Source organism: Rhinolophus sinicus, chromosome 15 (assembly GCF_057876585.1).
Source record: "Rhinolophus sinicus isolate RSI-liver-muscle chromosome 15, RSI-T2T, whole genome shotgun sequence".
Lineage (NCBI taxonomy): Eukaryota > Metazoa > Chordata > Mammalia > Chiroptera > Rhinolophidae > Rhinolophus > Rhinolophus sinicus.
Window position 1 is genome coordinate 64,176,255 of NC_142515.1, and position 24,958 is coordinate 64,201,212.

Genomic DNA, 24,958 nt, shown 5'->3' on the forward strand with positions numbered 1-24,958 from the left:
CTCTTACAGTAAAGTAAGCTAGAGAAAAGAAAATGTTACTAAGAAAATCATAAAGAAGACAAAATAAATTTACTGTATTTATTGAAAAAAATCCACATATAAGTGGACCTACACAGTTCAAACCCATGTTGGTCAAGGGTTAACTGTATGTCACCAATATACTCCTTTTTAAAAGGAACAGACCTGTGTGTCGGTGCTCGGATTCCAGTCGGGGTCATAGATGATGACTCTGTTTGCCCCCGTCAGGTTGACTCCTAGGCCACCCACCCGAGTGGTCAGAAGAAACACAAATATGGACATGTCCTAGAAGTAAAACATACAACACCTAATATGCACATTTAAGACTCAGTAGAGTTCTTCACCACTGCCCTTCCCTATTCCACACATGGAAAATGTTCCCAATATAAGGAACGGGTTATGTCTGAGAGACCTTCGTTAGTCAAGATCCCATCTCACAGCTCCTAGTTTTATTATCAGTATCAGTAATATATAGAAGTTTGGGTTTCAAGAACACACACACACACACACACACACACGCCAATAATCCCGAAATGCACAGACCAGTCCCGATGAAAGCACTGGGCGCTCCTTCCTGCCCACAGCATACAGTACCCCATCAGACTCTCCTCTTACGTCCACATGTTACCTCATTGTATCTTGTAATCAGTGGTTGTCTTGAAGCTATTGTGGTCGTACCATCCATTTTGAGATAGGAATACTTTCGGGCTCTAAGGAATACTTCAAGTATGTCCAACATCTGTTTGGGAGAAAGGATGAGGGATAAGAGTTAAAAAATCAAATACACACCCCAGTGAGTGCTTCTACATTTGTGTAAACAGTCACAACTTCCCACCACGCGTAAATGAAAAGGGTTTCCTGCTTTAAAGCAGATAAATGTAACTGCTACAAGAGTATTTTTGATATTTCCCTATTGTTAATTCTTACAAGTTTTGTAAATAGCTGGGCATTGATTTGAGTTCAGACCCAAACTCACCACAGCTCAGAATCCCATGGAAAGTAAGCCATTTTTAAAAGCCAACTTCTGGGCACCAACTCGAGACAAGGATCCAAGCTCCCAAAGAGACCTGCAGGCTGCTACCTCAGTATTAGTGGGAAGATCTGCTTTTGGATCCTCGTTTTAGACGTTAGCCCATATTTTGAATTAATGACTGTAAGTTATAAAGAACCAACTTGTTGAGGCTGATGCTCACCTGCCTTGACTGAGAAAACAGCAACACTCGCTGACCCTGCTTGTGCCATATCTTCAACAAGGACTCAACAACTATCATCTTCCCAGAACGTTTCCAGTATCCAAACTGGTCTTCTTCTAGCTCATCCTCTGGAATACCTTTGAGATTCTTGGGGCCCCCAGAAAAGAGATCAGGGTGGTTGCAGATTTTTCTTAGGGCTATAAGTCCAGAGAAAATCTATGGTATAAAAGAATTATGTGGACTCAGATTATCCCATGTAAAATCATATTCCTCAGGAAGGAAGGGAAGGAGGCTGTTCGGTATGTAACACAGATTAAGAAGTTCCACTTACTTTTACATTAATATGATGTAATATCAGAAAATGTATCTGCATGGAAAATACACAAATGGGAGAGATCTGAAGGGCAGTTCACTGAGTAGGACACAGACGGGGTGAGAGCACGCCATCCCTGCCCAGCAGGACTGCATCTCTCCCAGCTTTCAAAGTGTAACCAAATCAAGTTCACCAGCATAAAACCTCATGCAGAAAAATATAAATTATAAATTAAGCCAGGAATCAAAGTGTATGATAGTTTTAACCAGTAAACAACAGTTAAACAGACACACAATAAAAGATCTGAATAAATCAGGAACATTGTCAAAACTCCCCCAAGAGCCATCTGTGACTCATTTTCCTCCCCCAGCCCTGTGCTGTCCAATCCAGTAACACCAGGCATATGTGGCTAAGAGCTCAGGAAGTGTGGCTAAGCCCAACTGAGATGGGGCACAAATGGCAAACACAGCTGACCCTTGAACAACACAGGTTTGAACTGCGAGGACCTTCTTACACCTGAATTGTTTTCAATAACTACATGTACAGTCAGCCCTTCATATCCATGGGTTTAGCATCCGTGGATTCAACCAACCGCTGACTGAAAACAGTATTTTTGATCTCAGGCTGGGAACCTGTGGATGTAGAGGGCTGACTGCATGCATTGTTCGACATCATTTTATAAAAGGGACTTGAGCATCTTTGGATTTTGGCATCTGCGGGGAGTTGTGGAACCAACACCAAAGGATGACTATAGTTAAACTTTTGAGAAGTCAAAAGTTAAAAGCAGATTTTTGACTATGTGGGGGGTGGGGAGGGGAGTGGCTCCCCTAATCCTGGAGTTGTTCAAGCGTCAACTGTGTCCAATTTTGAAGACTTACTACGAAAAAAAGAAAGTACAATATCTCAATAACTTTGATTACATATTAAAATATTTAGGATATATCCAGTTAAATAAAATATATTACCTAAATTGACTTCACCCTTTTACTTTTCTGTAATTTTTAACATGACTACTTGAAAATCTTAAATCACACATGTGGCTTGCATTGTGTCTGCTGGATAGTGCTGATCTAGACCATCTAGGGCTGCACAACTTAGAGGCACATGAAGATAAGGGGCGATTTAGGAGATGAATAGATGTGAATGATTTAAAAACCTCCTATAGATGCCAATGAAAGACAAAGTACGAAATTGTGAGGTATGGTTAAAAGAACTGAAATGACTTCATTTGGAAGAAAAAGCTTACAGGTGTCATGGAACACAGGTGGCATTCATGTGACCCACATCTAGCTCTTCATCTACATCTGTGTACAAGCAGGAAAGCGTGTATCCTGGCGCATACTCAGCTATACTTCCAGTGAGGACAAAGACTAAGAGAGTCTTTCTTACACGTCAGAGAAGTAAAACACAATTCCCATTTTAAGATACTGGAACACAAAGAACTTGAAAAATTTACATGAAGCTTTGACTTAAATGCTGATTAAAAACCTACTACGCATACTTACTGAACAGACATGTACCCACATAGATGGCTGACTATTGCCAATAACTGAAATGATGGTATGTATGAAGAAGTTTATGACGTTAATTCCTCCGCCCTGCGCCTGCAACACCAAGAGTCCGTGGCTGCTTCCCGACATTTGTCACAGGGTCAGTAGCCCCGCATGACTCACCATTACAGGCCCTGCCTGCTGTCCAGCACTGTTCTCCCACCTGACCACACAGTGCTGGATTCAAGTGTAACAGCTCCAGCACAGACAAGAAGGGGATGTGCTGAAATTTAATCGTGTGTTCTCTCACTTCTGGAAGGGCGCCAAACTAAGTGAAGGTTTGCACTGCAATGTGTTCAAGAGTAAGAGTGAACCCTGACTAGTACTGGTTTCCTTTCTTTCCCCACTTCCCTTGGTCCACAATTCATTTCTCCGGCTTCTGTCAGTAGGCTGACCTGCAGCTCTCCATTGAGAATTCTGTAAACTTCTTTGGAATCGATGAAATTCTGGTAGACTTTATGTTGCTCATCTGTAAGACGGCAAAATAAGACCTATGGGGGCAAAAGAGAGAGAAACTATATAATTTCAAAAGAAGTTTAACAGAATAAAATTATTGAAATACCAACAAAATTTTCTAATCAAAACAGCACAATGTATGCAATGTTAACAATGTACCTCTTGTTTCAAAGAACCCAAACGAAGCCACATCTGTGAGCTGAACAGTGAGTGCAGCTCCCTCCTCTCACCAGCTCCCATTTCTGTCATCCATCCATCTCTTGGTCCACACCCCACTGTCCTCACAGCCCCTGAAGACTGGTTTCTGCTCACAGGCAAGTTCAGGGCCAGGTGCACAGACAGACCTTCCTCCGTCCTAGCCAACAAGCACCCGACCGTCTCCCATGTGCAAACCTGACCAGGGCCCGTGACTCCATCTGCATGCCCCCTTTCTTGGAGTTCTAAGCGCTGGTCCTCAGGTTTTCCAGACTCTTCTCTGGCAGCAACCCCACCCTGCCAGCCCAACTGCAGCAAATACTCCATGCCGTCATGTGCTCTGATTCTGCTTCTCAACCTTCCTCGTTTCCCAAGTCCACCGCCGCCACCTCATGGCTCAACTTTCCTCCTTGGCTAGTCATATTCCCAAGGCATTGTCCTTCAGTCACACCCGTGCCACCCACTGACACTGCCCTGTAAACTTCCAAATGTAGATTAACTCAATCACCTGCCTTCTCTCCTCCTTCCCAGTTAAGTGTTGAGCACTGCTTGAGAATGTCACCCACCAGGGTGGTGTCCTGCCACTGCCCGCTCCTGGTCTCCAAGGGAACCCTCTATGCACTCCCTGCCCAGCACCTTCTGTAAACCCAGAATGGCTGTGACAATACTTCTCACTCCCCTCAAGCCACCTCTACTTAAAAACAATCAAACAAAAACAAAACAACAAAAATAACACCGAAGCTATCAGGCATGATTCTCTATAGTTTTTATTCCCTAAAATGTATCTACTTCTTCATCTGCCTCAGCTTATTTTCCTTTAGTCTCCGAGGAACAGGTTCCTATATGGAATCAAAGGCAATCCTTCAACCTTCCCACCAGATGTGAAAACCCACTCACCTTCCTCAGGACATAGCTCCACCCTTTAGACTCTCCAAAATTCGAGGGCGAAAACTCCCGAAAGTATCATGTACAAAAACCAGCTCTACTTCCTTGCCTTCTAGTCACTCATGAACTCAGCACAAGACGGGAGGGCACTTCTGCTGGTGCCACTGGGACTGTGATGGACGAGGTCACTGTACGTTCCTAGCTGCCACACACTGGGTGCTCAGGGCCTCCGGACTCCACTTCCCCTGACCCAGCCCCTGCCTCCCCACCTGGGCCTCTCGTCCTCCCATCTCACTCCTCCTCTACCTTCTCCTTAATTTTGCCCTTTCCCTGGGCTGCTTCTCTTCACATTCTACATGGACCCCTTGGGCAAACTCACCCCTGCTTGTAATTTTAACACCTTCCCTGCTCACAGGTCATAGCTACACCCAGACTAGAACTCTCCTCAGTCCTGAACCCATTTATGACTGCCTTTTGGGCAAGGAGATGTCCCCTCGCACTTCAAATATAGTAAGCTAAATTAAACTCATCAGCTGTCTCCTCGAGTTGTGTGTCCTTCTGAAGCCTCTGCTGCAACAGAGCCATCCCAGCATCCACGTGAGAAACCCGGGAGTCTCTGGGCCCTCCGCCTCCTCCTGCCAGTCCCACCTTCATCTCCGCTCAGGCCCACAGCTTTTCTCTTGAGGAATTTACAGGGACTGGCTAACTCATTCCACTTGCCTCCATTTTCTTTCCTTCCAATGCTTTCAGATGCTCCCTGAGTAATCTTTCTGACCTGAACCTTAGTGTTTATAACTCTTAATTTCTTAAATTCACATTTCAATCCTTTAAAAATGGCAACAGAAAAGCCTCTCCTCTTAATCACCAAGTAAATTGGACAAGTTATTCACCAGGTACCTAGTGTCTGCGAATCACCATTCTAGGTGTGATGCAGAGTCTGAAAACAGAATACCAACCTCAAAGAGCTCCAGTGGGGAGCCTGTGGGGTCTTCACATGGAACTTGTGTGTGTATGTGCTTGCTGGAGGGAACAACATATGCAAAGGGAGGGAAAAGTGGCTCATGTTTAAAAACAGGAAGCAATGTACCACAGCTACTGCATGGAACAGAGGAAGAGGCATTCAGGAATTCCCGTGAAAATAAGTCAACACAAACAGCTAAATCAGTCTTCTTTGTGGGGAGAGGGACATCAAAGGTATGCTGATAGGGAAACAAGCCTTGGAAAAATGAATCCAGCAACAATGTGCAATGCTGAATGGAGAGGAGGGTGCCCGTGGCTGGAAGACCAGCCACACTAAACTGCTCTAACTGATGAGGATGTGAAGCAGAGAAGTGAGAGATGACAAAGGACACATAAACACCTCCGCAGCTGGCTGACTGAGAATTAGATGCAGCTCAGAGGGCTGTGTCCTGAGTAACCAGCAGGGAGGGAAGGCCCGTGAGGGGAATGCTAAGACCAAGGCCTAAACGTAGAGGTGAGCTCTGGTGGGGAGGGAAGAGGCAGTGAGGAAAGGAGCCTGGATGACAGAGCTCCCAGGTCCTTTACAGTTTCAGCATTCAAAATCTGCAGTGCTTTCACTCTTAGATTCTGAATAGGAGGTGCACTCATCTATTCATAGAGCACTAGGGTGGAATTTTAAACGATTCTTTGAAAACTGAAGTCAGATGACATCACTCCTTTGCTCGGTATCTTCCTATGAATCTCCTCCAGTCTTCCCCGTGACCTGTGGGCTCTGGTGATCTGGTGGGGGACCTGACCACTTCCTTTGAGCCTTCTCCTTGCTCCTGCCTTCCATCTACACTGGCCGCCTTGCTGGTTCCCGAACATACGAACACACCCCTACTTTCCATCCACCTAGAATGCTCTTCCTCCAAAATCCCCTATAAGTCCCTCCTTCACCTTCTTTAGGCCTCTGCTCAAATGTCAGTTTATCAGAGGTCTTCTCTGACCATCCCTTATAAAAGCCTGCTTCCCCAAATCCTTGCCCTCAGCACTCCCTATCTATCTCCCTCACCCTGCCTCATTGTTTTCTCCATACTTACCGTCACCGGCCACCTGATATATTTATTTTTGACTGTCTCTCCTTAAAAATGAACGTGAGTTTAATGAGAACAAGTGTTTGCTTCACTCACTGCTATCTCCCAGGCATGTGGCTGGTACCTAGTACAATTTGTAGCATGAATGAATTGGGGACTTGAGGCAAATGGAAAAGTTCAAAAAGGGTAGCTGTGGGAATCCGTGTGTTAATAAGAGAGAGCTAAGCCTGTGGATGACAAAAGAGTCCTCCTGAGGGCAGATGCCACAGGGGGCTCACCTGGCACATACAGGTACATATGGATGTAGATCAGCCTGCCCCACAGCACCTGAGACACCAGTTAGTCTCACCAAGTATGCATATGAAAAGCAGAACAGACAGACAGGTACGCCCATGTTTTAGGAGTGTTTTGGTAACTCCTGGATTTACCGACCTGTTCGTTTTTATCCGGCAAAGAAAGACTCATTTTGACATCTGACTTCATTCTCCGCAGTAGATATGGGTTTATGGTATCCCGTAAGACACACGCACACTTATAAGCAGTTTTAACCTTTAGTAAGAGAACAGAAGAAACAATTACCACATATTTAAGGAATGTGTTTGTTCTTACCTCTCAACTGATTCCAATGCTTAAAAAAAGAATTTTCAAAAGAATCACCAACAATTGTAGTTGGAAATGGCTGCAAAATGGGTTGAAAAAATTAGTATAAGTTAAATATATTCCAGGAGGTGGTAGCTTTCATCATAATATCAGTAAAAAAAAAACCCTAACCAAAATGTACCAACAAAAGAACACGGGTAATTTTGTGCCCTATTCTTCTATACTTTAATTATTGCATAGTTAAACCCAAACGTCAAGATTTATTTGGTTCTCAACCACCCTCTAGGGAAAAACAATGCTTTCAAACAAATCTTTGCTTATAATCTTGTATTCTCCAAAAGCTACAAAGGAACTGCGACCCTGCAAGACTGAAGATCAAAAGCCAACTCTGGGGGATGCTGCACCAATGGACACAACCAGATAATCAGCGGAGATCACTGCCCACTGGAGACTCAGGAGAGTAGGATCAAGAAAAGCCCTGTGAGTCCAGAAATGAAAGGTCACTCTGGCCTACAATGGAACAGCTGGTTTTGTAATGGAGCACAGCCACAAGAGATGGGTATTAACTGTACGTACAAACACAAAGGCCCACAGCGCAGGAAACCACTCCCTCTGCAATTCACTTAAGGGCAAACAAAGAATTCAATAAATTATTGATACTTTAAAAAACAATCTAAATAGGCTTAACAACCTAGTAAATAACTATTTAATAGAACAAGAAAAAATGCAACCAAAGTTTAATCTTAAGAAAGTTAGCTGCGAAATGAATGACAAAAAGAGCTTGATCGTAATACAGAAAAAAATCGTTACAGAATTAACATGGTAAAAAAGAAAACATTTTAAAAGACCCTAAGAAGACTTCAAGTATGTATACATGTGTGTTTATCTTATGTGTATGTGTGTGTGTAAACATAAAAAAATAGGTTTTACTTGGAATAGCAGACAATAATAAAGAAGCTCAATTAATCAACAACATTTAGTTACAGGTAACCCCATAAATGTATCCTTCAGACATTGATAAAAATTACCATTAAGACAGGTACATATTATGGGTTGTAATGCAGAGAGGATTAAGTTTCAGAATTTAACAAGACATTATAGTCTCACCAAAGAAACAAGTACTTGTTTAAATTCTTCCTGAAAATATGCAGTGTTTTAAGGAAACTGTCCTCACATCCTCACCTCTACCCACACTTCTCCTCCCAAACAGCCAGTGAGCTGGTTGGTGATGCTGGAAAACCAGGACAGGGCTGTTGGGTGGCCTGTTCTCTCCTGCTTGTCCATCCCTCTGGAAGCTCCCCTGCTCCTGAGCCACTGCGGGGAACTAACAAAGGTCAGAGCCCAGCACAGCTGGGGACAGGTCTGGGTCTGTGTGTCACACCCAACTCTCCCTAGAGGAAGATCTTACGCTCTAGGCTGGGGTGAGGATAGGAATTCAGGAAAGACTAAGAAACCTTATTTTAGTCTTGATGTCAAGCCACATTCCCCAGGGCAACCTTCCTAGAGAATCCCATGCTTCAGGCATTAAAGCTGATTCTCCTGTCCTTTTCTCTGTGAGTAAAAAAACATGGGAGGGGGAATCCAGCTGTATTTCTCTATCACTTCCAACTCCCCAGTGCTGGGGTAAATGGATACCGAGCTGAGCATGCCCGTGATTTCTTCCTATTCCTGACAAGGTAGAATCATAAGTCCACCCAGCTCTGATCCTTCCAGAGTTGTGTGAACTTAGGCAAGTCAACAAAATGCTGAATTTCAACAACTCTGAGCATGAAATAAGGAGGTTCAATTAGATGACTCCTCAGGTTCTTTTTAATTCTAAAATCTTCTGCACAAGTTTAACATACAGATCCAAGAAGCAGGCCCCACGTTTGGTATAATAGTTATTGTTCTTCCTCCTCACCTTCCCCTACCTTCCAGGTCCTAGCGTAGTCGTCTGGGTCTCAGGAAGCCTTTCTGACTCCCACAGTCTCTGATACTGTATATCGCTGATAACGGATGTTATTACCCTGCATTATGAGCATGTTTATTTTCCCTCTATGGACCCCGCAATGGGCTGGGAATACTATTCACAGAAAGGTTCCAGTCGCTGGCCATCTCCCATCATTTTAGCCCCAGCCTGACACAAAAACATGTGCTGACAGACTATCTTCTTGGGATTCAATAATGTGTGGCAGCCATGGACTTAAACAGAAAGGAACAAATAAAAACTACACCTCTGCTCCCAAGGACCTTATAATCTAAAAAGGGAAAAAAGTGCACAAACTTCTGAAACAAGGACTTCAAGGAAAAAAACAGCCATATTACATGGTCTCAAAGTATTTCCCCACAAATGACTTATTAACTCCAAAAGAGAAATGGTACGTCTGAAGAGTTTAGAAATCTGGCAAACAGCACCTCACTCAAGTAATCAGACAACTATCAATTAATACCACCAACAGTGATAAGCCAATAGCATGTACCTCCAGATATGGAGAATGAGAAAGATACGTCACTTCTGTGATGTTCTCGCCAAAAATGCATAATCTGAATCCAATCACAAAGAATGGAAGATAAACCAAAGTGAGATACATGCTACAAAATGACAAGCCTGTGGTCTCTGAAACTGCCAAGGTCATTGGAAGGCATAAGAAAGATTAGAGAAACTGTCCTGGACTAAAGGAGACTAAAGAGACAAAGATACTACTAGAAGAATTGGTAGAATATGAATGACATATACTTTCAATCACAGAATTATATCGATATTAAATTTCCTCCTGATTTTGATGTTTACACTGTAGTTATGGAAGAGAATGTCCTTGTTCTTTAGAAACACACCCTGAAGGATTTGGAGGAAAATGGCATCATCTGCAACATGCTCTCAGTGATTCAGAAAAAAATACTATAAATTTATGTGCATATACAGAGGTGCGGTAAGGGAGGGAAGGAAAACTAGAGCAAATGTGGCAGAATGTTAGCAAAATGCTAACAGTTGGTGAATCTGGGTGAAGAGTACACAGGAGTTCTTTTTTATGGTTCTTGCAACTTTCTGTTAAGTTTGAAATTATTTTAAAATAAAAAGTTTAAAAAAAGAACATGATAAATACAGAACAGTGATTCAGTGGAGGAAGAGAGACCCTACCAGAGTTCATTGAAAATCACTCAATCTCAAAATGTAAAAGGTATTAAAATTGTTGTTGACAATCCTCTAATTTTAAATGCCTAAAATTATTTTTCTAATTAGGTACCTCAAAACATGTGAACGTCTCTCTTGGTGAAAAGCTTTGTGGCTCAGGCACGACCTGGCAGATACAGGCCCCCTGAGAGCTGTGCAGAAACCTTGCCTCTCACCCAGGCTGGACTCTGGCCTCAGGTCGGCTTCACCTCTTGATGTTCCCATCTGTGACAGCCCCATGCTACAGATCACCCAGGCCTGAAACCTCGGGGGTCAGCTGCAGCAAGCGCATGACCCCCTACCCCATTTTCTTTATCTTATCAGCCTCCACACCTTGTTTGTTCTGCCTGAAAAAACGCCCGCCCCCACCCCAGGGTCCTTGCTCTCCAGTTCTGTCCTCAGGACCACCACGCAGGTCCAGGTGCAGGTGCTCATGATTCCTGCAGGTGCCTCAATGCCAGCCTCCCTCCCACAACTACCCACAGCCTGAGTGACTCTCTGAGAACAGCCGTGTCCCAGGGTCCTGCTCAGACACCCTCAGTGACACTTCCTTGCCTGAGCGCCCTACCTCCCTCTCAAGGCTCCCACTACCGGAACCCTCAGCTCACCTTCTACTCCCCCACCAGCATCTCCAGTCCAGTCAAGTGTGTCTCTTTCCTGCCCGTGGCCACACAAAGCGGCTGCCTCCACACTGTTACCCTAATCTAAAATGTCATCGTTCTTCTCCGCCTGTTTTCCCAGAATCAGAATAAGGGATACGTGTCTCATTAACTCTTCCCTGAACAATCCCCCTCCAGTTTCCTCTTTTTTAAGCCTTCAGACCACTTTATAAGATGCACTACCCCAGTTCGCATTGTTATATGCTGTCCAGAACTGATTCGCTCTATCTCATAATTTCTGACTGCTCTTGAGTATTTTACATGATTTTTAAAAACTTATCTGGAAAAATCCAAGCTATCAAGCAAAAATAATTTTGTGATTTTTATCACATACTAGGCCATCTCCCTAATATTCTGAATGACTTGGCTACAGAGTATATAGTACTGAGCAGGAACATTTGAAATATTGAAATGCCGAAAGTGTTACCTGCCTAATACATTACCTGTACTGGGGAGGCGTTTGAATATCCCCCCATGGTGATGGGGACAGAGAACTGCTCCATAAACACAGGCAATGTGCCCAGCTTTCCTGGGAAGATAAAGTCAAAGAGCGACCACAGCTCACGGAGGTTGTTTTGCATCGGTGAGCCAGACAAGATGATGCGATGAGGGGTGCGGAACTATTTTGGGGAAGAAAATATTTCTTTATTAAATTTACCTCTTAACAGATGGTCACCAACCCTACCCCAAAACACTCCCACGCAATCTTGTTATTTAATACGTATCATTTTGGTCTCTCTCCTCCAAAACATAAACATTTTATGCAATATTAATTTTTCAATTACATACAGATAAAAAAATTGGGAAGAATTTTTTCTTATTGTTCAAGCTGAATACAATGGATTAGAGTTGGATTTGGTTACATTCTAACAACTGATCCCTACAAGAGATACTAAGTAATGTGAACAATTAGAATTTTAAAAAAACATGATTAAAGGCAAGAATAAAGAATTTTCTGCATGAAGGCAAAATGTGTATTTCAAATTCCTTATGCAAAGGCATAAGAAAAGATTCCCTAAGTGTGTTACTAAAATCAGGGAGTTTATTCTCAATTAAATACTACGATCCACCTGGAAATCCCCCTTGTTATACAAGGTCATACCTGTTTGCAAGCAAGGGTGATGGCAGCATTTGGGTTTCGGATTTTGTGTCCTTCGTCCAAGATCACATAGTGCCAGTCATACCTGCTAATATCATCTTGCATCAGGCGAATGTAGGAGTAAGAAGTGATCAAAATTCCATGACAATGAGCAATATCTCGAATTAGTTTCTCCTAAAACGGTAAAGCCAGTTTTAAGTAAGAAGTTCAGTTAATAAGCATGAGTCTTAAAATGACAATCTTCCAATCATGATGTAATCCAAAGCACTTCATAAATATGTATACAAACATAATACCTACAATTGTACATTATCAGCAATGGAAGTTTGCTGTATGTTTCATGCATCTCTAAGTGGCAAACACTGACTAACATATCCACTATAGGGGAAGGGGGCTCAAAACAAGACCAGAAAAAGTTATAATATATAAACATTTACCTAATTTGTATTTTTCCAAAATATCCTTTGTGTCAGTCCTTGTTAAACTTAGAACAACAAGGTAGATGGAAAGTAATTTATTTGAAAACAAAAGCAAGAAAATGAGAGAAAAGCCAAGAAGATAAGAAAGACAAATACTGGAGCTCTAACGATTTATCACATGAATTCCAGGAGGATAGAGAAAAAACAATTAAAAGCAATGATTTGTTTTAAATGCAGAAAAAAAATTTAAGGAGAGACTTGAGTCTACAGAGCAAAATATCCCGAGTGTCAGGCAGAAACCTTGAAAAGACATAGACCTAGGCATATATCTACGAGCTGTATGAATTCCAAAAATAAAGAAAAACAAGAGAAAATGCTATAGCTTCAGAACAAAATAGAAAAAGATTCCCTGGAGAGGAAAAAGGCTCTATCAGTGCTGAACATCTTTTCTGTAACACTAAACATGTCAGAACTCAAAGGGAAATCTTTCCATAGTTCTGGAGGAAGCAGTGAACCTGGAACTCTGCACTGAGCTGAACTACAATAGCAGCCACACTTGAAAGAAAAAACAAACTCTACCTTCAGACAGGCAAGGACAGAAAATAAACCAGCAGGAGATGCGCAAGGTACAGTATGCGACATCCAGCGGGTACAGTCACTAAGAAGAGGACATGTTCCCTTTCTGTGAGCGGAAGCTGTGCCCGCAGATAACAGACCTCCCCAGCAGGAATCTCGTCACAGACACAGCAACTCAGAGAGAACAGGGATCCTGTTACTAACTCCCGTTTTACAGATGAGGAAACCGTGTCTTAGGGATAGTAAATAATATATCAGGTCACACAGCTGGTAAGTGGTGGAGTCAGGACTTGAATGTGGAAAGGCAGCCAACTCCAAAGCTAGTATTAACTAAATATTAGGCAACACTGCCTCTTACTTTACTATAAAAGAAAAAAACCTTAAGGGAAAATTACATGTAATATATACAACAGTTCTCAAAATAAATTATTAAAACAATAATTAAGTAAATATTAAAACACTGCTAAGAAAGGATCCAAAATATAAAAAGGGAAATATTTTTAAGTGTTGCTATAATTTCGGTTTTGTTTAACAAAACCTAGAGTGAGAATAGGGGAAAATACAGGAGAACTAAAAATCTCACCCTGTCCAGGTGTAGAACGGGGTGACAGATAGTGTTTAATTCTTAACCGCAATTGGTTGAAAGACATTTGCTAAACATTCATGCCCACTTACTGATTAACAGTTGCTACTTTGGCATAAATATGAAGAAATAAATAGATTGTAGAACTATTAAACTACAACAGGGCAAAAAAGACTAAACATGTCAGGGGTCGCCATATGACAGTGAGTTACTAGCAGCTAGACTTTTCACTGGGTAAGTATGGTAAAAACTGTCTCATGATTAAAAGAAACACAAAGTAGACAGGCAAGGAAAGTAGAAAATAGGGGAATTATCAAAAGATATACCAAGGAAATGCAAACAAAAACAGGGCAGGATTAGAAATATAAATATCAGACGAAAAGAAGGGAACAGAAGAAAGAGGGATGATTTCTATTTTAAATGAGACAACACAAAGAAAGAAGAGCCGTGAAACTTTACCTACCAAAAAGCACTACAACAAAACAAAAGCAAGTTCCTTAGAGCTGCACTGACAAAGTGGCAGAGCCATCGCCTTCAGGGGACCTGACCGTAGTAACCTCTCAGAGTCTGACAAATCAGAAGAGAGAAAGTAACATTAAAGGAAACAAAACATTTAAAAATTAAGATGCAAAGGATCTGAGTATCACCATTAGTGAGCTCCTTTTCCTAGCTATCAGCAGAGCTTCAGCCCAAACAAAGAATACTCATGTTTTACACTCTATTCAAAAAGGCTGAAATCAAACTCGGCAGTCAATGCAAGCTGCTGAAAAAAGGAAAATGGGAGAATTAGTAAGATAAAAATAAAAGTTAGTGAATCTTAAAGAAAAAAACCTGGTAGAACTGATGAAGCAAAAAACTAAGTAAGTCGTTGAACAGACCAAGCAGAACAGACAAACCTCTGAAAAGTCACCCCAAAGAACAGAGAGTCAGAGGCGCAGCATGACAGCTGTCAAAGGAGGGCCATGGCGGTGCAGAGAACACAAATGCTAACCCCACCACGTGCGGTCTAATACCAAAGATTGAACATCTGACAGAGGACAACTGTTAGAAAAATAAATTACCAAATTGACCCAAGAAAAATGAGACAACCCGATCAGACCAATACTAAAGAACTTGGACGAGATGTTATGCTCTTCCCACCAAAAGTCTACCACACCCAGAGGATTTTATGAGCGAAGTAGGAATTGATTGTTATTTCAACTGTTCCAAAATAGAGAAAAGGATAAAATGCATTCCAAATCATTACTATAAAGCCAGCAAAAGCCTGTTTTCAAAACTGACAGATACAACACATTAGAGAGTCATTACTTTATAATAAAATCTAGCAATATATTAACCTAATAAGGCTTACTACAGGAATATAAAGTATATAAATATCAGGATACCCAATAGAATAATTCATGTAATCACAATCATACAAATTTTATAAACTCCATCATCTTCAAAAATGGTATTATCTTAACAAACTAGGATTAGAATATTTTTTAATTCAATAGAATAAAAAAGAGTATGAAAAGGGCCGGGAAATTTTTGAAAGAGAAAAATAAAGAGGAGGAAACTGTGTTCTCATGTCATAATGCACTGGACACTTCACAGTCAGTAACACTTCAGAGAGCAGCTGACATAGCTAGCTGGTACCTAGGAAAGGCCCGACAGGTGAGAGCTGCGTTATTACTATGACCGCCATTTCGCCGCCTCCCTGTGCACAATGCTAGTGCCTGCTCCATACTACACCTATTTAACCCGACTTTGTACCTATGATGAACGCAGCTGTAAATACCTCAGGGCTCACAGCCGCACAAACAGGACTGGCCTGCGTCACTCCTCCCTGCCCCCAGTGCTACCCCACTGCCATGGGCCCCGCCGGAAAGCAGGCTGCCAGGAGGTGCACTGCTGCACCCCGAGTCCCTCACCACACCAGTCTGGGACTTTTAGAAGTCGGTGATGATTTCAATAGCTCTTGCACATCTAAATTTTCTATGGAGATGCTGGGCAGGCAGCTAGCCCAACTCAACCCCCATGCCTCCTCCAGAAAAGCAGTGGCTGCTAGAAGCCATAAAGCAGGTAGGGCATGCGATGACAGCAAAGAAACTCGGAGTGCTCCATGCCCCATTCTCCTCCAGGCACAGAGCTCTTTGTATGCACAGAGAAAGGGGAGATGAAAACTCCAACTGCGTGGGGCTTGAAAGACAGCAGAAGTTAAAGTACCACTGTAATGCAGGGAGGCCTGCGAGGTCTCTGCTCCCGCTCCCCATACAAGAACGCAGGATATGGTGATGCCAAAAAGGAACACCCACGGAGCCATAGGTAGGGGAGTCATACCACTGTATTCTCTCTGGCGGCACTATACTCTCACTGGAGGCTGGATCCACACTGTCCGCAAACCGCCATCCATGCTTGCCAGCCCAGCCACCATCTTCTTGCTAGCCCCCGTTCTTCCTCTCGCTGCTAGCGTAGCCACAGCAGTTATATTAGTGGCCAATGGCTCACTGGTTATAGCTGACGGCCAACTAGCCACAGCTGATGGCCATCCAGTCACAGTTGATGGCCATTTACTACCTGAGCCAGGCACCTGTCTATGTGAGGCCGAGAGCCTGGAAACTACTTTCTGGGGCTCTGCCCCCACACTCCACCCCTACAGGCTCTCGCCTCACAATCTACGCGACAAGCGTCTTCCGCGAGGGGACCTGTGCGAGGAGCCTGGGGGTGAATGCAATATCCTGGACATAGCCAGGCTCTCTGGGCACAGCCAGGGTTTCTCAGGGCACCACCAGTGCTTCTGGGCACGGCCAGACTTCCTGGACTTCTTAGGGTACCACCTGTCTTCCCGGACACAGCCAGGGTTTCTCAGGGCACCACCAGTGCTTCTGGGCACGGCCAGACTTCCTGGACTTCTTAGGGTACCACCTGTCTTCCCGGACACAGCCAGGGTTTCTCAGGGCACTGCCACTCTCTGTGGGCACAGCCACACTTCCTGGACACAGCCAGGGCTCTCAGGGCACTGCCACTCTCTGTGGGCACAGCCACACTTCCTGGACACAGCCAGGGCTCTCAGGGCACTGCCACTCTCTCTGGGAACAGCCCGACTTCCTGGGTACAGCCAGGGTATCTTCAGGGCTCAGCCAGACTTCCTGGACTCAGCCAGGGCTCTCAGGGCACTGCCACTCTCTCTGGGAACAGCCCGACTTCCTGGGTACAGCCAGGGTATCTTCAGGGCTCAGCCAGACTTCCTGGACTCAGCCTGGGCTCTCAGGGTACTGCCACTCTCTCTGGGAACAGCCCGACTTCCTGGGTACAGCCAGGGTATCTTCAGGGCACAGCCAGACTTCCTGGACTCAGCCAGGGCTCTCAGGGCACTGCCACTCTCTCTGGGAACAGCCCGACTTCCTGGGCACAGCCAGGGTATCTTCAGGGCTCAGCCAGACTTCCTGGACTCAGCCAGGGCTCTCAGGGCACTGCCACTCTCTCTGTGCCTCTCAGGGTACCCTGCTGGAACAACAGCGACTCACAATCAAGGTGCTTACATATTCTCAATGGCGGCCAGTCAAGAGACAAAAGCAAATATCCCCCAGTTCCACTAACAACAGTTCCCAAACAAACAGTCAAGCGGTCCATTAAATTAGGGATGAAAGGCAATTCCCCATAGTCCATAGTCATTTGCCAGGGCTGTCCTGGGGGTGAGGGACGACCGTGACCTCACCCTCATCTCCCACAGAGGACTCAGCAAGCGTTACCTCCTGGGACTATAAGTCCCGCATCCGGGCTGCCTGAGCAGGAACTTCCCGGCCCACAGGGCTGCAACGACCTTCACTTTCTCTGGCCTGTGCTGGTTGGGGAACCGTCCACATCTTTCCACCTCTCCACGGGGCTCCATCTCTCCAGCAGCTGCATGGCTTTTCCTGTGCTGGTGGGAGAACCATCCACGTCCTCCCACCCCTCCACGGGGGTCCAGCTCTCCGGCAGCTTCTCCTCCTGGTCTTCCTCAGACTGGGTGTTCATAGGCACAAACTGCTCCACCGTCCTTCGGAGAGCTTTGGCCGGCACCGTACCCTGCTTACGAAGCTGAGCTTTTATACATGTAAACTGCTCCAGTACATTCCGGAGAGTTTCAGCCGACACCATACCCTGCTCGCTGCGCCATTTGTAATGCAGGGAGGCCTGCGAGGTCTCTGCTCCCGCTCCCCATACAAGAACGCAGGATATGGTGATGCCAAAAAGGAACACCCACGGAGCCATAGGTAGGGGAGTCATACCACTATATTCTCTCTGGCGGCACTATACTCTCACTGGAGGCTGGATCCACACTGTCCGCAAACCGCCATCCATGCTTGCCAGCCCAGCCACCATCTTCTTGCTAGCCCTCATTCTTCTCTCTTCTCCTCTCTCTCTGCTAGCGTAGCCACAGCAGTTATATTAGTGGCCAATGGCTCACTGGTTACAGCTGACGGCCAACTAGCCACAGCTGATGGCCATGCAATCACAGTTGATGGCTATTTACTACCTGAGCCAGGCACCTGTCTATGTGAGGCCGAGAGCCTGGAAACTACTTTCTGGGGCTCTGCCCCCACACCACTCTTATTTATAAAACATCCACTGGGTCACAACCAAACCCTGCAAATGTGCTCCCCAGAACTCCTAGCCGCTGGATCACAGACTCACCGTGGTCATGCAACTGACCTCCCAGGAACACGACCCTGAGCTGGATTCCGGACATCACTTCACCAAGTTAAACAAGTGAGACACGGAGCCTCTGGAATACATACCAGTGGAACGATGTTCAGCTTTTCCAGTGTGGGGGCAGAGCCCCAGAAAGTAGTTTCCAGGCTCTTGGCCTCACATAGACAGGTGCTGGCTCAGGTAGTAAATGGCCATTAACTGTGATGGGATGGCCATCAGCTGTGGCTAGTTGGCCGTCAGCTGTAACCAGTGAGCCATTGGCCACTAATATAACTGCTGTGGCTACGCTAGCAGAGTAGGAGAAGAGAGAAAGAATGGGGGCTAGCAAGAAGATGGCGGCTGGGCTGGCAAGCATGGATGGCGGTTTGCGGACAGTGTGGATCCAGCCTCCAGTGAGAGTATAGTGCCGCCAGAGAGAATATAGTGGTATGACTCCCCCATCTTTGGCTCCGTGGGTGTTCCTTTTTGGCCTCACCATATCCTGCGTTCTTGTGCGGGGAGCGGGAGCAGAGACCCCGCAGGCCTCCCTGTATGACACTATGGCTCCGTGGGTGTTCCTTTTTGGCCTAACTATATCCTGCGTTCTTGTATGGGGAGCAGGAGCAGAGACCCCGCAGGCCGCCCCGCACGACAAATGGCGCAGCGAGCAGGGTCTCCTGCATGACAAATGGCGCAGCGAGCAGGGTCTCCCGCATGACATCCTGTATGTTTAAGGACTGAAGTTTATTTGAAAAACTCTGTAATGTTCGCTATAGATGGATAATGATGAACAAAAATTAAGAAGACACTTTTATAAAAAGGAGTAAGAAAATTTTGAAAATGTCCCCATTGAAAAGATAACCTCCACTTACTTAACAGCCATTAGGTAAACACACATCTAAGACTGTTTTCACCTGATTCAATCTCAGAATTCTGTAACTGCCCAGGCTGGAGTTTCAATAATGGTGAATTGTTGAATATTATGGACGTCTCTATCTAAACACTTAAGACAAATCATCTCGGGCGGTTTCAAATTAAAAGCTTGTAAAATATGTAACCTCTCCTAGCTTTTGCAATTAATAGGGTACATCTGCAATTAGCCTGACTTACTGAATGCAGTGCTGTTGTCACTAAAAGATGTCTGTGAAAGGACTGCTATTATTATGGGGGCTCAGGAGACCAATCGCTCCTAGAGGGCAAACAGTGGACTGGTGGAAAACACAGCCATAAATCACTCTGTCAGGCAGCAGGAGCGCAGGGAGCACGGCACGAGAAGGCCACTCACGCAAACAGCACGGCAGCTTCCCAGGCAGGATTTGCTGCACCTGTAATTAATTAAAATTTCCTTCAAGCTAAATCTTTAATAAACAAGGATTTGTGCTGACGATGAAGAAAAACGGGCTCCAGCAACATAATTTTACAATACACCTCACAGAACGAGCACAGCATCTATTATTTCTTCCATTAGGTATATACACCGTCTCTAAAGTTAATAGGAACTACCTCACTCTGCGGAGTCCATTTGTGTACTTGGAACGGGTCTGCAATATTTAGGATGCTTGAGGGACCGTGTGGCCCTTTCCTACTTCTGTTATGTTTTTACTTGACTTCATTCCAGCTTTTAAAAGGCAAGTCTTGTTACTTTAGTGCTTCAGAAAACAGGCCTTTTTAAAGAACACACAATGATAGTTTCATTAGATGCCCATGTTTTGGTGTGGTTGGTTTCTTCTTTAATCACACCTTGTAGTTCCCCAAAAGAATTTTAACATTCTATTTCATTGTTTCCATTTGGGGCCAAATGTATCTGGACATGAGAAAAAAGGTCTATATGTAAATCACCATGCACATTTTTTATAAAGCAGGTATGAACCTTCTATCCGCAATGTCTTTATATTGAATGAATCACAATGTCGGAGCCTCTTTTCTCAACTACTAAGATGAAGAGGTCTACAATATTCTTTGTTTTTAAGTAAAAATTACCTGAGTAAATGTAACCTTTTCCTACACACATATTAACCCAACAAATTCCAACAAAATTACCAAAAAATCCCATTTTGCAGTAGATCAAACTAGGCTCAGAGAAGCTAAGTGACTTGCCCAAGGTCACAAAGCTGTATAATGACATACCCGGGACTCAAACCCTGGTCTGGTAGTTACAAAATCTATGCTTTAAACCTTTATGCCATTATTACATTTCCCACTCGTAAGCCTCTAAATGCCATGAATTAATAAAAATGAGATAAAACTCTTTGAATTATCTGAACTATTCTGTATCCTACATAGAAGAAAAAGGTGGGAGAGACATAAAGTGACAACTGTTTTTTTCCCCAAGAAAACGGTTAGCTTTTCAAGGTCAGTTAAAAACAACATATCCATTGTTTAGAGCTCTAACAGCATCAAATGCCTGGAATATTATGTTTACAGTTATGCAACAAATAAATACCATGTTCACCCCAAAATAAGACCTAGCCGGACCATCAGCTCTAATGCGTCTTTTGGAGCAAAAATTAATATAAGACCTGGTCTTATTTTACTATAATGTAAGACCGGGTCTATAATATAATATAAGACTAGGTCTTATATTAATTTTTGCTCCAAAAGACGCATTAGGGCTGATGGTCTGGCCAAGACTTATTTTCGGGGAAGCACGGTATTACTGACTCACACATCAAGTTTTTCTATGTTAGAAAAAGGGATCATAAAACATAACAAGAAAGGGAAAATCTTTGATTCCTGTTAACTGAGATTTCAACTGATCATAAAAGGAGATTCAGAAGACTAAGATGGCTTTTATCTGATTTGACTGGTAGGTTGGGAATACCAGCCACATATTTTTTGCATGGTTGCTGGGTGTTTATTTGATAATTCTAAATTCTGCTCTAAAGAGAATATTAACAAAGATAACATAAGATCAAGTGTCAAATGAGGTGGCAAGCTAAAAGGCTATTTAGGGAAGAAGAATGATAGAAGAGCCTCACTCAGAAACTGATCATTCGATATGGTCTCTAAATGCAAAAATTTCAAAATTTTAAGTCAGATCAGCTACAATAAATCATTAGGATGATAAAGATAACCCACTTGAATAATAAGCAGAACAATTCTGGCATTATTGCTCTTCTAAGTATCTTACAGAGGAATCCTCTTCTCTACTTCCCCAGCACTGAAAGTCCCTATGCTGGAGCCACTATTACATGGAGACAGGACAGCCAGCAGGCACAGAAAGCTCCCATGAAGCAAAGGAATCGCAGCTGATAAGGATGGAAAGGAAGTCAGACGTGAGATGCGGCTCCGAGGCCAGACTGGCACTGGCAGAATATTTGAAATATGATTAAGAAACATACTCTATTGCAATCTATCACACATCTGTGAGCCAACAGGTGTGCAGGAGGTGGTGACAAAGGTCTATACATACAAATAAAAAGGGACAGAGCAGAAGGATCAAATACCACTTTGGTGCTTGAATCCAGCAGCCAGAGTTTTGATCTTGGAAGTGTTACTAACAAGGTCTGTGCAAAGGAATTAACACATTTTTGATGTGTCATCATCACAATTACTAAAATGACATTAGCATTCTTAATAAACAATAAACTGCTTGTGTTTCTAAGTCGAGACTATGGTTTGAATGATGCAAGAGAACATCATCTTGATCCTTTGCCGACAGCTTACATCTTTAGAGATCTGAGATATTTTACAACGGAAAAGGAACAGTAGAAAGAGTTAAGGGTGAGAGTGAAAACACAAGTCTACCGCTTTTCCTCAAAAGTTCAGAAACTTCAAGTTAAAGTCCTTGGTGAACTGTAAAGCACTGAAAAAAAATTATGAGCAATCAATCATGTGTATCCATGTGTCTGTGTCTGCAAAACAACCTCAGAAGGTGGAATCATTGTCAACAAGAGTAAAATATCTGTTTGCTAAGATTTGCCCCCTAAACAAGTTAAGGAAGCATCACAGAGACACTGACCAATGTCAGTCTATTTCCATTAACAAGTCAATGTATTTTGTCTATACGAAGGTAGTTCTTCAGGTTATAATGACAGAGGGAATGAGGTGAGCCACTTCCAAGTGAAGGTGTGAAATATACACACTTCACTAGCCCAAAAGAAAACGATAAAGAACATATGAAAAATTTGCCTTTTAAAGACAAACATCAACTAATAAATCGAGCTACAGAATTTACAATACAAAACAATACAAGTAAAAGATGTCAACAGAGAATGGAAGTGAAAAACGGAATAAAAAATGTTTACACAGGTAATAACAGGATGATTACAACAATTCATTTTGACTAGAAAAAAATCTAAACTGTTACTATGCTGCTAAAAACATCTTTTTTTCTTATCACAGCATTTATATTTTAACTCAGTTTATATTTATCATTTAAAATTCAGGGCAAAGTCAGTGGTTTTGACAATAGCTAGTATAAGAGTCCATCTCACCAAACTTGAGCTACTAAATTCTAGATATTCCTGATTCACTTTTATAGAAGTTCTGCTTACTCACAATAGCAAAACAGATGGGAATATGGAGGAAAGGAGTATTGGCAAAATTAAAGGAACACTGGAGTATAGCGACTCACATGTGTCTAACTCAGCGAGGCCAGCATTCACTACGAGCTCTTTCATAGGGTACCCGAGAGCTCACTCAAGAGCTCCAAACACGCAGGAAAGAAAGAACTCATAATAAACTGCCATTTCTTGTCAATAAAACAACCTGCAAACCCACAGTAAAAATGTGTAATTATTATTCACTCAGCAAATGCTTAGGGGGCACCTGGGATACAAAAACGAGGACAACACAATCCCTACTCTATGGAGCTTGTAGTCTAGATGGTGAGACCGAGATGAAAATAAAAAAGCATAATACAATATATCTATGTTATTCACAAGAGCATAGATTAAATCTCCTTTTAGATAATGTGGCTAAAACTATGAATAAGTGAGGAAATACAAGTATGAAAATACAGTGATATAGTTCTCTGATGATCAAGGTTTCAGAGAACAAAAAACAACTTAACTAAAAAGCAATGAATGCAAATTGTAAAATTCTCAAAATGATAGGTTGTTCTTTTATTAATTAAAAGTATGTTTGAAAAGCATATTAACAAATGCATCTGCCAATTAAGAGTTATTACATGACATTTTATATCCACCTTCCTAAAACTGTTTAAAGCTGCCAGTGCCCCCATCTAGCCAGTTAACTGTTATGTAGGCCCCTGACTAACGGTCCCACTCATGTTCTCAGGCCATGCCCAGTAGTTTCACTGGACAACAAACGTCTCAACACCACTAGGGACTGTGAATGATAAAGCCTACATTCATAATTGTTTTCAAAATACAGAGCTATTAATTAAATCAGTAACAAGTTTCAATGCATGACGAGAAACACAGAAACATACATTTGAGAAATACATGGATGAAAGAAAACACAAGTATGTAAAATGGAGGGCTTTAAGACAAAACAAATGAAAAGGTTCTGAAGTGTTGTAATGTTACCTTTTTGTGGGTATAGGAGCCGGTTTCGTGTAGAACTGCCACTCGGAACGGAGGCCACCACATGTGAAATTCCTTTACCCACTGATGCATCACTGTTGTTGGACACACAATTAGAGTCGGACCCAACCCCTCGAACCTGCACCCAAAACACCCAAGAAGAAAACACAACCATGAATAACAGCATATAGATGATTAATTGCCAAAAAACAAAAAAGAAACAAACAAAACTTAATAGCTCAAAAAAGAGAATCCTAGCTATGGAAATCTATTGACATTTTCTTTAAAGAAAAAGTATTGAGGTTAATACAACCAAGAGAAATGTCTTCAATCCCATTCATCTATTAGTAAATGCAGGTATTAAGAGAAAATACCAGAAAATACATTAAAATATAATGTCTAAAGTAAAAGAAAATCAAACAAAAATTATGTGACAAAAATACTTTTTCCTCCTCTATTGCAGATTAGTGAGGGTATTACATAGTGTACCTTCACCTAAGGGAACATAAGATCTTCGATTTGTTTGAGCCTTTACAGTCTACCAAGTTTTCACCCACAGAATTTCAACTAATTTCAATTTAATCTCACAGTCCTGGGAAGTCAGCAGGACTGAAATGCCGTGGCCAAGGTTTGGAAGGGTGACGTGTCCAAGGAGACATGGTTATACCAAGAGATGGAGCAATGCCCAGAGCCAGTCTCCTGAAAGCTGTAGCCTGTTCTTTTACGTACGGTGCCACTCTCTTCTCCATGTGATAAAAAGCAAGGGGAGGACCATCACAGTGGCCGCTTCTAGTGGAAAGCCCACCCATGGAGTGCGGGCTGCATGTTGTGGAAAGCAGCTGAGCGCAACACAGCAAGAGCCGCAACAATGGCCGTCACATGCTCGCCCAGCAATCCCAAAAAACCACTTATGTACTGGATTTATACCACAGCATTACTTACACTGGGAAAAGTGGGCCTATTTTTCCAATTTATTGATGTGCAATTTCTACCTAAACATCCTTAAATAAGAGAAGGGTTGACTAAATCATCTCATTCTTTAACACAGCACAGGCTAGTGGTTAGGGGCCCTGCCTGGGG

General features: G+C 43.0%; 1 protein-coding gene across 2 annotated transcripts in view; it reads right to left on the bottom strand.

The window, feature by feature from the left end:
• Positions 1-24,958, bottom strand: part of ERCC6 (ERCC excision repair 6, chromatin remodeling factor) — an 84,533-nt gene that overhangs the window by 16,120 nt on the left and 43,455 nt on the right. For both annotated transcript variants that reach the window (XM_074337261.2, XM_019730116.3), the window contains 8 exons: positions 23,882-24,017; positions 12,159-12,329; positions 11,500-11,676; positions 7,079-7,195; positions 3,470-3,565; positions 1,212-1,427; positions 647-757; positions 184-303 (listed from right to left, as the gene is read on the bottom strand). In XM_074337261.2, coding sequence (XP_074193362.1) covers positions 184-303; positions 647-757; positions 1,212-1,427; positions 3,470-3,565; positions 7,079-7,195; positions 11,500-11,676; positions 12,159-12,329; positions 23,882-24,017 — 1,144 coding nt within the window. The remainder of the gene's footprint in view (positions 1-183; positions 304-646; positions 758-1,211; positions 1,428-3,469; positions 3,566-7,078; positions 7,196-11,499; positions 11,677-12,158; positions 12,330-23,881; positions 24,018-24,958) is intronic.